This window comes from Geotrypetes seraphini, chromosome 7 (genome assembly GCF_902459505.1).
Source record: "Geotrypetes seraphini chromosome 7, aGeoSer1.1, whole genome shotgun sequence".
In the NCBI taxonomy this organism is placed as follows: Eukaryota; Metazoa; Chordata; class Amphibia; order Gymnophiona; family Dermophiidae; genus Geotrypetes; species Geotrypetes seraphini.
In genome coordinates this window covers 1,604,859-1,622,360 of record NC_047090.1, presented here as the reverse complement: position 1 = coordinate 1,622,360, position 17,502 = coordinate 1,604,859, and the positions used below count along the sequence as shown (strand labels likewise).

At 42.2% G+C, this 17,502-nt stretch overlaps 1 protein-coding gene across 1 annotated transcript in view; it reads left to right on the top strand.

Annotated features, from left to right (window-relative positions):
- NR1H4 (nuclear receptor subfamily 1 group H member 4) overlaps nucleotides 1-17,502 on the top strand; it is a 68,056-nt gene that overhangs the window by 26,813 nt on the left and 23,741 nt on the right. The window contains exons 4-7 of the mRNA XM_033953038.1: nucleotides 3,258-3,391; nucleotides 7,215-7,313; nucleotides 13,048-13,147; nucleotides 16,947-17,093. Coding sequence (XP_033808929.1) covers nucleotides 3,258-3,391; nucleotides 7,215-7,313; nucleotides 13,048-13,147; nucleotides 16,947-17,093 — 480 coding nt within the window. The remainder of the gene's footprint in view (nucleotides 1-3,257; nucleotides 3,392-7,214; nucleotides 7,314-13,047; nucleotides 13,148-16,946; nucleotides 17,094-17,502) is intronic.

Genomic DNA, 17,502 nt, shown 5'->3' with positions numbered 1-17,502 from the left:
AAAATGTAAAACATTTTGATTATATCACAGAAAGGTAGTATACAAATAATCAAATTTTTTAAAAAAAAGATTTTTGATACCGTAAAATAAAGGCTGAAAAGGAAGACAATGCAGTATTTCTATATAGATATTAGTAGCTAACGATTATTTGGCGCACACAGTCTTACTTGTGAAAATGGTCGGAGGAACTGGCACTACAGAGTACAAAAGAATACAGTACTCCCCCGATATTCGGGGGGGGGGGGGGGTTTGTTCCAGGAATGATGTCCTTCACTTGCCGGCGCTCCGGCTGCTCTCTCCTACCTCTCCAGCTGTCCTCTCCTGGTTGGCGGTTCGTGGTCGGAAAATACCGCAAATGACCGGGACCGCGAACCGCCGACTGTGAATGACTAGGGGAACACTGTAGTACAAATAGTACAAAGCGAAACTAGACCTCCACCTCTCCAATCTGCTGACTATGACACCCAATTACAAAACATTCAGGAAAGACCTTAAAACTTTTCTAGTCAAGAAATTTGTCAAATGATCTAACTAAACCTGATCGACCCTCCACAGATCCCAACGCATACTACATCTATTAACCATGTATTGTCCCAGGAAATGCCCAGGCCAACTCTTGTAAACCGTCTAGAACTGAAAGGTATTGGCGGGATAGAAGACACCAATGTAATGTAATGAATAGCACCTGCCTGTTGTCAATAGGCATGGACAGGACAATTTTTAAAAGAATCTAACAGGTAATTAAGGAGTTGCTTGGTTAGATTAGAAGAGTTGAAAATTGTCCTCCATTGGAAGGCTAAATATACTGCAGCTACTTAGTATCATATCGTCATTTCACTCCTCAAAAAATGGGCAGCCCAGGTCAGTGGCATATCTAGGGTATGTGGTACCCGGGGCTCATCATTTTTTGACACCCCCATGTAAAAAAATATTTTTTGTAATAACCATGAAACAGAATAAATGGTCAGAATAGAAACAGGCAGTGAAATTTTTCTTTTATTGAACCTCATATATGTAACCATTATTCCAAACATAACATAACATAAATTATGTCTGAATTGTCATGACATCAGAAGTACATATGGAGTAGTTGCAGGTGATGCTTGGGACAGTTCTGATTGTGTTAGTTCGGTTTTATGTGTTTTTTTGAATAGAAGGGTTTTTATTTCTTTTTTGAAGGTTTTGTAGTCTGTGGTCAAGGTCAATAGGTTATAGAGTTGGGGGTCGAATGTTGCAGCTCGAATGGCTAGGAGGTTTTCGAACAGTTTTTTTCTTTTGACGTTTTTGGTTGGAGGGTGTGTGAATGGTGCGTGAGTTCTCCTATGTCTGGTTAAGGTGGATTGAATTATTTAGCTGAAGAAATTAGTTACCCCCCCCCCCCCATTCCACACACATTAATTCTCTTCCATTTTTGTTCCCATTATAAAAAAACCACTGATAAGTTCACAGAAAAAAATACATTAAAATAAGAAGTGAAAACAAAGGCCCCTACAGATGAGAACATAACATAAGAATAGCCTAACTGGGTCAGACCAATGGTCCATCATGCCCAGTAGCCCATTCTCATGATAGCCAATCCAGGTCACTAGTACCTGGTCAAAACCCAAAGAGTAGCAACATTCCATGCTACCGATACAGGGCAAGCAGACGCTTCCCCCATGTTTAAATAACAGACTATGGACTTTTCCTCCAGGAATTTGTCCAAACCTTTCTTAAAACCAACTTCTGGCCACTTCATTTTTAAGCTTAGATCTTTCCTTCCAAACAGAGACCTTGCTAGATGTCAAATACAGTACAAGGTAACTTCACATGGACTTAGCTGTGCAGGAAATGTGAAACTCCTCATACACCCACCATATAGTGCAAAAATGTGCGAAGGTCTGGTTTTTTCTTTCGATCACTACATAGCCTAATGCCACACAAGCAGCGCTGTTACAAATATATTCTGAAGGTCAATGCTAAGGTTAACAAAGTTTCCTTCCTTGGACCACAAGGAGATACTGACAAACCACTGAAAGAGATCCCAAAACAAATACCCGGGCACAACACCCAAAGACCCCACTCAGTGTGTGAACCAGTTGAGTGGAGTGGACTAACTGGGGGGTGGAAATGGGCCCTGAGTTTGCTCAGCAGAATTACCCAAACCATCTCTTCTTCTCAACACATTGACACGCTTCCACCACCACCACCACTAGGAACACCTCACCGGGTAGGCCAGCTGTAGGAATGTCCCACAAAGGAAACACACATACACGCAATCTTAGAGTCGAGAGGAGACGTTATCAGATCTCCATCCCTACAGCCAGCAATGCTTATAAACTTTATAAAACACATTATTATATTTTCTTATAAAGCACGTATTTTAACTGAACTCTCTGACATCCTCAGCCTTTCCATTCACAAAAATAGAAGGAAGAAAAGTTCCCATTTCCTGCTGTCTCATGTCCCCGGCCTTTACAATATTTTTCTTCTGCAGACCCTTCAAAAGTCTGACCAAATCCTCGTTTCACTTGCATTATAAAGTACTGAGGATGCCATCTCTCCCCAATCCCAGGTCCTAAAGTCTAAGACAGTAGCACAAACTAGTGCTGCCCAATTCATGAAAAATTTTTTTGATTCGATTCAGCATATTGAATTGGTTTTTTGATTCGATTTTCCTGCCCAAGTGGGTGTTTTTTTCAAACATCCTGGTGGGTTTATTTTATAGCTTTTTCACCCCCCTTTGGCTTCTCCTAACCACACTGGCGCTTTGGTGTAAATAAAATAAAGAAACAAAAAGGACTTTTCCTCTCTCTGTTAAATCCTAGCTCACGTTTGCGGTCTAACACCAGCTTTGGCAGGATACACGTTTCAAATCTGACATATTGTAGTTACAAAACAGAAAATAAAATTAGTTTTTCTACCTTTTGTTGTCTGGTTATTTTTCAAATCTTGTTGGTCCAAGGCTCTGGTTGTCTTCTGATAACTTGCTTGCCAGGATCTCTTTCTTTCTTCTTCTGTATGCTAACCATCCATCTGCCATCTCTGTCCTCCCCTTCCATTTCCCTTCCCTTCCCAGGAGGTCTGGCATCTTTCCTTCAGCACCCCAAGGTTGTGGAATCAAATCCCAGCACTGCTCCACATGACCCTGGGCAAGTTACTTAATTCTCCATTGCCTACCACCTTGAATGTGTAACCACAAAAAAAGCAGCAAAGAAGTCCCATTCCCTTTTCCCTCTATTGTACAGAGTTCCCAAATTTTCTTTTTAATATTTCAGGTTTATTAACAGAAATACAATGCAAGTCAAAACGCCTTCGGAAAAACGTGAAGCAAACCTCTAAGAAATCAGCCAATGAAGACAGCAATGGAGCCGACACTAAGCAAGTGACTTCTACGACAAAACTTAACAGGGTAATGCCATTTATCATATGCTTCCTTAGAAATGAAGGCCAACACAATACCACTTTTCTGGACTAACCTCATACATCTATGGCTTATTTTCAAGAGCTTTTATCAGGTCAATGAACAAATTTTGCACTGTATTGTTGAAGAAAATATAACTCTTGATTATACATCACAAATGTGTTGACTTAGCCCAATAAAATGGTGCAGTCTTGGCTGTTCACCTGTATTCCCATGTTCCTATATAGACTAACATGGAAACCACATGGATGTCTTGGCCAGTGGAATGCTCATATTTGGTAAAGAAGTGTAATTTAGTGATTTTTCCATATATTCAGAACACACAAAAATCAAGATCAACAAATTATGAACATAAGAACATAGCATTGCCATACTGAGAGAGATCAAAGGCCCATCAGGCCCATCCTGTCTCCAATAGGGGCCAATCCAAGTCAAAGTACCTGGAAAAATCCCAAGTAAAACAGATATTATGCTGCTCATTCTAGAAATAAGCAGTGGATTTTCCAAACACTACATTATTGGGAACTTTCTATGTTACTGGATTTAACCTCACAAGCTGCATGAAAAGATAATGCGGGTTTTGAGCTAGTGTCATCTTTTCACTCCAGGAGCAACAGACCACTAATTCATAGCTCGAAACTTCCAGGGGGCCTCTTAATGGAGCCGTCTGAAATAAAAAGAACTCTATGTCTGTTCCCCTACCCCCAGCATCAAAGGCATTCACCTAGAATACTACATCCAGCTCTGGTCGCCGTAAATGAAGAAGGACACAGTATTACTCGAAAGGGTCCAGAGAAGAGCAACTAAAATGGTTAAGGGGCTGGAGGAGTTGCCATACAGCAGGGGGGCCCACACTTTTTGGGCTTGCGAGCTACTTTTAAAATGACCAAGTCAAAATGATCTACCAACAATAAAATTTAAAAAAAAACACAACGCACACTGTACGCATAGAAAATGTAAATTATCATTCCTATTCCGGGATTTTTTCAAAGAGGTCAAGACAGATGACTCTATGCACTGTCACCTCTGTAACAACCATGCAAAAATAGACAAATACCCCCTCCCTTTTTACTAAACCACGATAGCAGTTTTTAGTGCAGGGAGCTGCTCTGAATGCCCAGTGCTGCTCTCGACGCTCATAGGCTCCCTGCGCTAAAAAACGCTATTGCGGTTTAGTAAAAGGGGACCATAGTGTAAAATATAGACAGCAGATATAAATTCAGACACATTTTGATCACTAAATTGAAAATAAAATCATTTTTCCTACCTTTGTTGTCTGGTGATTTCACGAGTCTCTGGTTGCACTTTCTTCTGACTGTGCATCCAATCTTTCTTCCCTTCTTTCAGCCTTTATACTTCCTCTCCTCCAGACCTCATTCCCTCCCCCAACTTTTTCTTCCACTCTCCCTGCCCTTTCTTTCTCCCTGCCTCCCTTTCTTTTTTTCTGTTTCCCTTCTTTCCTTTTGTCTCCCTGCCTGCCCCCTTTCTTTCTTTCTCCCTACCCTCCCCCAAGCCACTGCCACTGCCATCGGGGAACAGGCCCCAAAGCCGCCGCCACCCCAAGCTCTCCCTGCTTCCCTGCATCGGGCCGACCAGCATTCCTCTCCGTGACGTCAATTCTGCCGTCGGAGAGGAAGTTCTGGCCCAGCCAGGCAGCGATTGGCTGGCCAGAACTTCCTCTCCGACGGCAGAATTGACATCAGGGAGAGGAAGGCTGATCGGCCCAGTAGATCGCCAAGGCAAAGTGAGTCTATCATGGAGCCCGAGATGGGCTCCGTGATCGATTCACTTTGCCTTGGCGATCTACCGGTTGATCGCGATTGACCTATTGGGCACCCCTGCTGTATGTACTTGTATTGCAAGACATTGCTTGTATATCAAGTTACTATAATGTTTTGCTTGCCTTGCAAAACACTTGCAAACCAAGTTACTTGCAATCCAAGGTTTTATTGTACTTTAAAAACTCTACCTTCACATTGGAAGATTTATGCAATTTTTTATCGGTTCATGGAATTCTTGGTTTGTTTGTTTTTACACAGTTGCACATGTCTTTAACAAACAAAATTGAGCAGAAAAAATACATTTTGGGCGCAATATTTAAATCAATTTAAATGGCCAGGAAAGACTCCTGCTCGTTTAAATCGCCCTGTTGGGGCTACTCAGGCATTTTCAGCGGTACTTAGGCTAGTGCTGCTGAAAATCCCTGGGCAGTGCCCATGCCAACCTAGCTATTATGGGGGCATTCTGGGGATGGATTTGGCACTTAAGGGCAAATTCTATAAGAAGCATCCAAAAGGTAGACGCCTAATTAGGTACTGTTCAGCGCGATTCAAGTAAAATCGGGTGCTGTTTAATGCATCACGCTGAGCGGAACCTATTTTGGAGGCGCCCAAGAAACAGGCCAGCTCCAGGCACAACTTAAAATTAGGCACCTAGCTGAGCGCTTAAGCACGCTTAAGAGCAGGGATTCTGCAACAAGGCGCCTAATATGCATAGCGCCTATTGGAAAAAACATCAATAGCTGGAGAAGAACGCGCACTTACCCAGCGTTCCATTAAATTGATCCAGAAGGCTCCACATATCCCTTCTGTATCAATTTAATGGAACCCTGGGTAAGCACGTTTTCTTTTCCAGCTGTTGATGGTTTTTCAATCGTGCAGAGGTTTCTACTTGGATCAGTCCATTCCCATACTTGACCACCTTAGGTTTTAGGATTTGATCCACGTTTTTGCATTAGGACTTTCAGGGACCCCTGAGGAAGACAGGGTCGTCGAAACACGGACTGTGTTGGGTCCTTAGTCCCCATTTTTTTTGTGTCCTTGACATTTGGTCATGTGGATTAATCGACTGTATTTTTAATACAGACCTGCATCTTGGACATCGTCATCTCCACAGTGTTTTTGTTTTTGGCTCAATATTGGGCCATTTGTGTGTGTGTGTGGTTTTTTTTTTTCCATATGCCAATAAAGAGTGCTTTGTTTGCAAAGAGGGCACATTCTTTTCAGAAAGTGCATGGATTTGCACACTAATTTGCACGAGTGATGTTTTGCACATGAACACAAAGAACCATTTTTAAGATAAGGACATACATATGCCATATTTTCTCATATACTGTACAGTATATCCTGCACCTGTATATAACTTGCACCCATATATAACCCGCAGGTAAGCATGCTTTTAGTTTGTTAATTATCGTATAGCCTGCACCTTTCCAGTACTTTGAAGATTTAAACCTAAGTTGACCAGTGTCTTGACGGCAAATACGTTTTGTTTCCTTTCCACTGTATTTTTGATATGGTTGAATTGTTGTGAATGCAGAAATAGAACAACTTGAAACATTTAAAAATATGTGTTGAGGAGGGCATTTTTTTGTTTAAAATCATCATTCTGCATGCAAAAGCTTGTATTGCCTCTACTCAAGCATAACCTGTGTCATGCTCCTTCAAAATATACAATCATATATTACCTGCAGGTTATATATGAGAAAATCCAATATCTAAATTGGAGTGTGAATTCTTATAGGCAAAGTATATGAGGAAATAAGGTGATGATGGTATTGGAGAAATTATGATTCTACTGATTCCAGTCTTGTAATGGTCCACCATAGGCAAAGTAAGTTGTAGTGAAAATATACAGTATTTTGTGGGGGACCATTATAAATAGAGATAAAATGGGCACATTTTTGAAAATTTGTATAGCTTGTCTACAATAAAATTAATCCCATGAGCACAAATAAAGGAAAGGCGTGTCTTATGAAGGAATTGTTAGAAGGTACAATGAACCCAAAGTGTCTGCCTTTCTGTCGGAACAGGTGAAAGTGGACCTTACTCCAGAGCAGCAGAGTCTTCTGCACTATATCATGGATTCTTATAACAGACAATGCATTCCTCAGTATATAACCAGAAAACTTGTGAGTATACACAACAGGATGACACAGATATAGACTGAATCTAGTTGGAATGCTTTGAGAAGCTTTTTTTCCATTTTCTATACTATTCTCCCTAGGGAACTTTGAATGGTTTATATGAATTTATTTGGGAACTGGAGTATTTTCCCCTGTCTGTCCCGGCGGGCTCACAATCTGTCTAATGTACCTGGGGCAATGGGGGGATTAAGTGACTTGCCCAAGGTCAGAAGGGTTGAACCCACGACTTCAGGGTGCTGAGGCTGTAGCTTTAACCACTGCACCACTCTAGAAATCAAAATGTAGTAAAGTGAGCCAAGTCTAGGACAATGAAGCCATTGTGACATCACTGATGAGGTTGGCTCTTAGGCATTGGTGGAAAGAGGCATTGTGATGTCACAATACCAGCTCTGGTTATCAGAGGCTGAAACTTTTCACACTATTTATTAAATTTTCTATATTGTTCTCTCAGGGCAGCTCAGAACAGTTTACATGAATTTATTCAGGTACTCAAACATTTTTCCCTGTCTGTCCCGGCAGGCTCACAAGGAAAGTAAGCGCCAGTGGAGTAGTAAGGGGCCTTGATGGGTGAGAAGTGCCCAGGATGGTGTCACCCCTCCCCCGTACTCTCCTCCACCCCCAACCCCATCCGCTCTTTCCCTGCCCCCTCCTGTTGCCCACATGTGCCCCTTTCCTTCACCCGTACTCCTCTACGCTCCCTACCTGCTCCTTCCCCGCCCCCCCTACCACGCCCCCCTTCCCTTCCCTCGTACCTCTTTAACATTTGCGGCGTGAGCAGAAACCCCAACCTGCTGCTCGCACCAGCACTGGCTCTTCCTCTGACATCAGCAAAGAATCAAGACCAAGAACAGAAGTAACTTAAAAAAATTTAAACACACCGAAACTTCTATCTCTACACAATATAGGAACCTCAAGGGATATTACTTGAACACCCGGTCGGTGAAAAACAAGACACAAGTTATACATGATTGGATCGAACATACGAACCCAGACCTCCTATTCCTAACCGAAACATGGATGGTCTCTGATACAGATGTCATAAAGAAGGAAATGCTACAGCAGGGCTATAAAATCGTTCCATTATCTAAAAGCTGGAAAAAAGGAGGAAGCCTAGCAATAATCGTTAAAAACCTCTTCAACTTTAACAGAATTGATTTTAAAACTACAGAAGTACTGGAAATCCTAACATGCAAGATCACTAACGCCGAACTGGAAGAATCCCTAATTGTGTCTCTATTCTACATCCCCCCCCCCAAAAAAAATGGCCAAGTGCCAAAGAAGATTTTTTCGAATTCCTCTCGGCCAACACCATAAAAGGACCATATAACATGCTGCTGGGTGACCTAAATATACACTTAGAACTAGAGAAAAAAACGGAAGTGACTGAAATTGATACGTTCCTAAACACCCTAGGCTTTATAATACCAAAGAGGAAACACACGAAAAGGGACACCAGTTGGACCTAGTAACATTTTCACATAAAAACCTCCCCCAACCTAAGATCCAATATTGCATAGGAGCTTGGAAGAAATGCATATGGTCGGACCACTATATTTGCAATTTCGAGCTACGCTGGCAAAAGAAACTTTCGTTTGCAAAGCACATAAATAAAGCCACACAGAAAACAACAGTCACCAGCAGAAGCACCATTAATCCAACAGAATTCTGGACGCACTATGAACTATATCCCAAATCAGAGGAGGAACAAGATGGGAAAAATTCACCAAAGATATATTAAACCAAATAGCTCCAGCTCAAACATACAAAAAGAATAAAAGGGTATCAAAAGAATGGTTCGACGCAGAATTACTTACCCTTAAACAAGAACTCAGAAAACTAGAAAGAACATGGCTCAAAACTGACAACGAGGAAGACAAAAGAAAATGGAAACAAAAAATGAAAAACTACAAAAACCTGATAAAAGAAAAGCGTTATAAACACTACGCTCTGAAAATAGGAGCAGTCAAAACTAATAACAGAGAATTGTTCAAACTAGTGAACAGATTAACAGATACTTCACAGGTCCTAAAAAACCACAATGAACAGATACCGTCGGTCAACTCCCTCGCCATCTACTTCAGCAACAAAATCACAGACTTAAGAACCACCATACCTACTCCCTCATCCGATCTCGAACTCCACTTTAGACCGCAGGAAAGTGTCAACATGATCTGGAACCAATTCGAGCCCCCTAACTGGAACCAATTTCTCACCTTATTCAATAAATACACCAAATCTAATTGCCTATTAGACAAATGTCCTTCCAAGATCATGCAAGCTGCAGTACCAGAATTTAAAAGGGATCTATTCAACTGGGCTACATCCACTCTTAAAAGTGGGACATACCTTGAGCACATGGGACACATTCTGATCACACCCATCCTCAAAGACCAGAAGACCTCTATCACATTGGTGTCCAACTTTAGACCCATAGCGAGTACCCCCTTGTTTACCAAACTGCTGGAAGGGCTGGTCAATCTGGAACTAGTAAACCACCTAGATAAATTCAATCTCCTCGATGAACATCAATCGAGCTTTAGAAAAGGATACAGCACTGAGACAGTCCTAGGCTCTATCCTCAACCACCTATATGATCTCTTCAGTAAAGGCTCCAGCGCCCTGATCTTACAATTAGACTTTAGTAGTGCCTTTGACCTAGTGGACCATGAAATAATGCTGAACTGCTTGGACGCAATGGGTCTCTCGGGAAGAGTTTGGACCTGGTTCCAAGGCTTTTTAACCAAACGATCTTATCAAGTGGTCCACGATGGGAACTACTCCAACTCATGGAAAAGCCCCTCGGGAGTTCCTCAGGGTTCCCTTCTATCTCCCACCTTGTTTAATATCTATATCTCTTCCCTAGGCCACCTACTACAAAAGCTAAACCTAACTTACTATATATACGCGGATGATATCTCTATTTTAATTCCAGTGACTAATGTGACCAATGCCACCTCAAAACACATCTCCCACATCATGACCGAAATTAAACAATGGTCTATCAATTTTGAACTGAAACTTAACTCAGAAAAGACGAAAATTTTCTTGGCAAGCTCTAACGACAAAATCATCACAACATCAACACATCTAAACGGTCACGATCACCCCATAACAAAAACTATAAAAATACTAGGAGTCACCCTAGATACCCATCTGACCTTAATCGAACATACAAACTCGGTGACAAAAAAGTGCTTCTCCACACTTTGGAAATTAAAAACCATAAAAAAATACTTCGACCCCCCCTATCTTTTGGACTTCTGGTACAGTCGCTGATTCTATCTACCCTGGACTATTGTAATATCATTTATGTGGGTTTACCTAAAAAAACCGTGAGAAAATTAAAAATAGTTCAAAATACAGCCGTCCGCCTAATATTCGGTCTAAAGAAAAAAGACCATGTCAGTCCCTTCTACAAACTGCTGCATTGGTTACCAATTGAGGCTCGAATATTATTTAAATTCTCCTGCTTTTGCTATAAACTGATGTGGGGAATGGCCCCCAACTATCTACTACCTCATTTCGAACTTTTCTCCCCCACAACCTCTTTGCCTACCCGAAGATTACAGGCTGCAGATACCGAACCTTTCTAGACAGAACATTCAAGTTTCAAGCTGGTAGGCAGCAAACTTGGTTAGGCTACCTCACTGATGGCGCCAGGTTGACATATGGCACTTTTTGGAAAGAATTAAAGACCACCCTGTTCAATACATTGATTTCATAGCCAGTTCTTCCTCCTCCCTTTTCCCCTCATCATACTTGAATCCACCTTTTCCCCTCTCATGGTACTAAGTATTCTCTGACTGCTCAATGGCTTCTTAACCATTTGTATTCTGCTATTCGCCCATTTTACAACATTTCTATTGTAACATGTTAAAACTTTATTGTAACCTATGTATATATTTCTTCTCACTAATCCGCACCATGTAATCACAGGCCGCTCTGTAACCTCTTCTCCATCTGTATGTTATAATCGCTGTTTGTACAGCTATTCTTCACTGTGAACCGCCTAGAAGTCGCAAGATTATGGCGGTATAGAAAAATAAAGTTATTATTATTATTATTATTTATCACTTCCTGGACCTGCGCTCCACTTCTCCAGGCAAACCACTGGGAACAGTTCACATTTTTTGGAGAGGGAGCCCCAGCAATTGCTCAACCTACAACATTCTTCCTAAGATGCATGGAAGACTGTTAACGCCTTTTCCTCCAACAGGCACATTCTAGTCATGGGGACATATATATTATGTAGATGACTGGAGCACAGAGGTCAGGGAAGAAAAGTCTTGGTGGTCTCTCACACACCTTAGAAGGAATATTGCTTAGCCAATAACATGAACTAGCTGGATCTAGGTGGCACACATTCCAAGTTCTGGAGAGAACAGCAGTTAGTGACTTCTGGTCAATGACCGGTATAGTGAAAATTATGACAATAAAGGGAAATCTCAGAGGTAGATATGAATGTAGGGTTACCAGACATCCGCATTTACCCGGACAAGTCCTCTTTTTAGAGGACATGTCCGGGCGTCCGTATGACTTTTCAAAACCTGGCACTTTGTCCAGGTTTTGAAAAGCTTCTAGCTCAGGACTATGTCGGGAGGGCATCTGCACATGCGTGGATGCAGTGCTGTGATATCATGTGCATGCATGTGATGTCTTTGCATCACAGCTGTGCATGCACAGATGCCCTCCTGACACGGCTCCGACCATGAGAACAAGTTGAGTGGCCAGGACTAGGGGGGAGGGTGAGGCTGGGGTAGAATGGGGCGTGACTTGGATGGAATGGGGGCGGGGCTGGGTAGAACGGGGCGGGCCTGGGGTGGGGCCATGTGTCCGGATTTTACAAATAAAATCTGGTAACCCTATGTGAATGTAGACACATGCCAATGTCAACCAGCTCACAGTGAACTGGAAACCCACAAGAGGGGAAGGGTGATCTAATGGTTAGAGCTGCTGCCTCAACCCAGCCTGCTCCCTGTGACTCTAGGCCAGTGGTCTCCAACTCAAACCCTTTACAGGGCCACAGTTTGGATTTGTAGGTACTTGGAGGGCCGCAGAAAAAAAATAGTCAATGTCTTATTAAAGAAACGACAATTTTGCAGGAGGTAAAACTCTTCATAGTTTATAAATCTTTCCTTTTGGTTAAGTCTTAATAATAATATTGTCATTTACAGCTAAAGAGACATGTGATCAAGAAACTGTTTTATTTTACTTTTGTGGTTATGATAAACATACTGAGGTCCTCAAAATAGTACCTGGCGGGCTGCATGTGGCCCCCGGGTCGCGGGTTTGAGACCACTGTGCTAGGCATTTCACTTAACCCCAGGTACCACAATTGATTGTGAGCCTGCCAGGACAGATTGGGAAAACACTTAAGAATACTTGATTGATATTCAATATATTATAAACCACTTTGGGTGAATCTCTTCATGAAAAAGGCAGTTAACAAATCTAAATAAATAAGCAAGAGGAAACTACTGCACCACCCAAATACAGAATACCACCCAAGAAACAAACAGTAATAGAAAAAAAAAAAAAAGCCCCCCAAAACAAAATAGGGATTGTAGAAAACATTTTTTTTCCCTTCAGGTTGCACATAAAGTAGAGATAACATTGCTGAATGCATTTTTGTGTCAGAGGACAAAAACGCCAGACCTTCAAATCTATGTTTAATTCGTTGTCACATTGCTGCATGTTTTATTCTTACTTATAAATTTAGTTGCAAGAGGATTTTAGTGCTGAAGAAAACTTTCTACTCCTAACAGAAATGGCTACAAGTCATGTACAAGTGCTTGTGGAATTCACCAAAAAACTCCCAGGTATGCCTCCCCCCAAAAAAGTTGTTGCTAAAACAAATTACAATGTCTTCTACCTTGCTCTGCTCTTTGGTATCTCTCGTCTAACCCCTCTTGTTTCTCTTTTGTGAGCACATCTTTATCTTGCCTTGCCCCTGGGTCTTTCTGTACGGCACCGTCCTTTCTTTGGAGCCCGGCTTTCTCTCTGGCATCCTCTTGGCTTTGTCCTTCCATGGACTCTATGTGTGAAAGCTCCAAGGACTTACAGCAGTGGTGCCCAAATTCATCCTGTTGAAACAACAGCCAGTCAGTCGTGTTCTCTTTTAAGAGGACTTTTTGGGTGCCCGGAACAGATTTCCAAAACCCAGCAGATTGATTGGGTTTTGGACGGCCCCATGCTTGGGGCTGCATCTGGAGGACCTCTGAGCGTGTGCGGATGTGGCACGATGATGTCACACATATGCATGCATGCGTGTGACATTGTGTCACAACCACGCATGCTTTGGAGGCCCTCCAGGCATGCGCGGGCGGGGCTGGAGATGGAATGGGGCAGGGCTGAGGGCCGAAAAGGGCGGGGGGCCACATGTCCTCTTTTTAAATAAAGATATTCACAATAAATATTCATGAGATTGATTTGTATACACTGCCTCCTTGGTATGCAAATCTATCTCATGCCTATTCATTGTGGATATCCTGAAAGCCTGGCCGGCTGGGGTCCCCCCAGGACAGGTTTGGAAACCCCTTATAGATTGTAAAGGGAGAGATCTCTCCTTACCTCCTTCTTGGCGTCCTGAAAGGAGGAGGGAAGGTGCAAGCTTGCTGGAGAGTCATTCTTTTAGCATCTCACACTTTGCTTTGATCCTAAAATAAATCTATGTCTATGTCTATGTATATCTATGTCTATGTATGTTTAATTGTCTATGTATGAGTATAAAAGTAGAATTAGCTAAGTGAATCAAGAAAATAACAGTTTATTTTTTGAGCTTCACAGGGATAAAAGCAAAAGACAAAAACAAATATAAAAATGTCACTGAGTTACTTCTCCTTTTCTTCTCTGTGACTTTTCTTCTACTCCTCAACTCTTTGGTTCCTCCTTCAGGACACCTGTTCTTTAGTCCTCCAACTCCTACGTAGGCATCTCTTCCGACAAAATTATGCCAATTAGTGGGTATACCTATGCGGATTGGACTTCACCTTTTCCTTTACGAAAGGAATTTGGGGATTTATATTACAGCAGACCTAAAGAAAGCTTATGCTGCAAACTTTAATGTATTGTTGGGTAAGTCACGGGATTTATTGACGCTTTGGACCAAATTCCTGTTGACGTTGAGGGGCAGAATTGCTTTATTTAAAATGGTGTTGTTTCCGAAATGGGTTTATGTGATGCAAACTTTTCCTATGTATGTGACTAATAAGGATTTGGGACAGTATCAAAAAGTTTTACGAAAATTTATTTGGAACAACAAGAAGCCTAGATTGTCCTTAGCGCAACTCTCTTTACCAGTGGGGAGAGGTGGCTTGGCATTGCCGGATTTGAGACGTTATAATGTTGCCTGTCTCCTCCGACATCTGGTTGATTGGATAAAGAACACTCAACATTATTCCCCTGTTTCGCTTGAATAGCAGCTTATGACACCAACACACTTATAAGATTTTTTCTACCCGTTCCCACCCTTTGTTGAAATCTATGCGACAGTGCTGGCAATGGTTATGCAAACGTATGCATTTGCTTTTCACCTCAACAGTATTGTTGCCTTTATGTGGGAATCGAGACTTGGATCCAGACGGCTCTAAGCTGTATTTGCAGCGATGGACAGGCCTTGGTTTATGCTATGTGCGGGATGTGGTGTCGGAGCACGGATTTCCTTTGTCCTTTCAGGATCTCCAGGCTCGGGGACTTTTGCAGGCTCGAGACTGGTTTTCCTATGGTCAAGTCTCGCATTACCTACACTCTTTGGATCATAATACTTTGAATTAGGACATGGCATATATGGTCAAGGAAACTTTGACTCTATCTTGACAGCCTAGAACCAGTTTGTCCTTTCATCAGGTCAGTCTGGGCAGTTTCAGTGCTCCTTAGGACTTTGAGGCTGTGGCGGTGATGTGGAATCAGGATCTTGCCTCCTCTGAACAGATAACTGAAGATGGTTTGCGTCTTCTTATGAAAGCCTCCCGTGTTTGACTCGCTCGGTGACCCTGCAAGAACAATACTATAAGTTCCTGTTGCGCCTTTATATTTCACCCTATAGGGCATATGTGGCAGGGTTTGCCTCTCATGCTCACTGTCCCAAGTGCCATTCAATGCCAGCTGGTCTTTTTCATATGTTTTGGTCTTGTGACCAATTGCAAACCTTTTGGTCCTTTGTTGGTCTTCACCTGCAGTTATGCGACGGCGAATTCCATTGCAGGCGAATGTCCTGCTTTTTTCTCAAATCTCTTCTTTGGGGTTGTCTAAGGGTAATTCTTTGTTAATGCAAAAAGCTTCTTTATTGGCTAGGAAATGTATACTTTTGCTGTGGCGTCAGGAAGCAGTACCTACTATTACAATGTGGAAAAATGAACTGTTTACTCTGTTACGGTATGAATATTTGGATATTAAGAATTGTGGACCTGGTCGTTGGAGAAAGTTCCGGGCTATTTGGGCTCCCATTTGGGATAGTTTGTCCCATGGAGCCCAAAGTACCCTGTTGAATTTTTGACTTTCTTGAGTTTTGACACTGGAGTGCTGGGGAGGGTGGGTGGGGGGGAGGATATAGGGTGGGATTGGGATCGGGAGTTGATTTTGACTTGTCTTGTAGAATTCTTTAGCCTCCATGCAGAAACCCCGCGGATGACTCTCTTATCTTTTGTTTTGCACTAATTTTGTATATGTTCTGACTGTTGTATTTCATTTGTATGTGTCTTTTTTCAAATAAAACAAAATTGAAAAAAAAAACCCCACCAAAAAAAAACAGTTAGCAATGGACAGGGAATTTAATTGATTGATTTATTTATTTAGATTTTTATCCCGTCCTCCCAGTAGCTGAGAACGGTTTACAAGTAAACATTCACAATGGAGTGAATTGGACATACAAGATTATACAGTAGATTTAAATACTTGGACATACGAGACTGTGCAGCAGTTTAGATATACAGCAAATTAAGAACAGTAAGTTAAATATAAGTAGTTTAGTTTAGATACAAGTTATTTGAGTATAGGCTGAGAGTGGACTATACAGAAACTTAGGCAGAAGATTAGACTGGAGAAAGAAGGGTAGAGGTGGGGTTTAAGGGGGTTGGGTGTAGACTGAGGGTGACCTTTAGTTGAAGAGGAGGGTCTTTACCATTTTCCGGAATTTCATTAGTGAGTTCTGTAGTCTGAGTTGAGGGGGGAGTTGGTTCCAGAGTTGGGGAATGAAGTGGCTGTAGGAGCGTTTGCGGGTGGTTTCTGAGAGTAGGGACCTTCTGGGGGGAATGCATAGGCGTATCTCCGTTTCTGAGCGGAGGGTGCGGGTGGGGATGTAGACGGGTAGCTTGGATTTTATGTAGGAGGGGGTGGTGGCATAAATTCTTTTGTGTGCTATTGCCAGGGCCGTGAATGCACAGCGTTGGCTAATTGGGAGCCAGTGTTCAGCGCGGAGTGCTGGGGAGATGGGATCATGGTAGTTGTTTCTGGCTGGGTAAATCACTTTGAATACTGACCTGGTTGTGTGCAAAATGCATTTACATTTAGATGCTAAGGTTATAGATTGAGGTGGTATGTACATGACAAATGCAACCATTTATTTTTGCCTCTATACAATGGGTTTGGCCATTTTTACAAATATAAATGCTTATGCCTTAGGTTTCCAGACTCTTGACCATGAAGACCAGATTGCTTTGCTGAAGGGCTCAGCAGTGGAAGCCATGTTTCTTCGATCAGCTGAAATTTTCAACAGGAAAATGCCGCACGGACACACAGACCTATTAGAAGAGAGAATTCGCAATAGTGGTAAGCACTTGTTTGCACTCTTCGGAGTAATTACTTGCAGAAGAATGTGTTTTCTTAAAGGTTCAATGATCATATTGGAAGTTAAATATTTTTTTTTGCTCATTTATTTATGAGGTAGGGTTACCAGATGTCCAGATTTTGACGGATATCTTTTCAATACCCGGCACTTTGTCCGTGTTTTGAAAAGCTTCTAGCAAATCGCCATTGGGCATGAGGACATCCGTGCAGGCGTGGATGCCCTCCTGCCTGACGAGAGCAGGCAGCGTGGGGGGGGGGGGGGCTAGGGCAGGACTGGGCGGGGCTGGGTGGAACTGGGCAGACCTGGGGGTGGGTCTAAGGGTACGGATTTTCCAAATGGAAAATCTGGTAACTCTTGAGAGGGGAATTCACACATCCAGGTTGGAACATG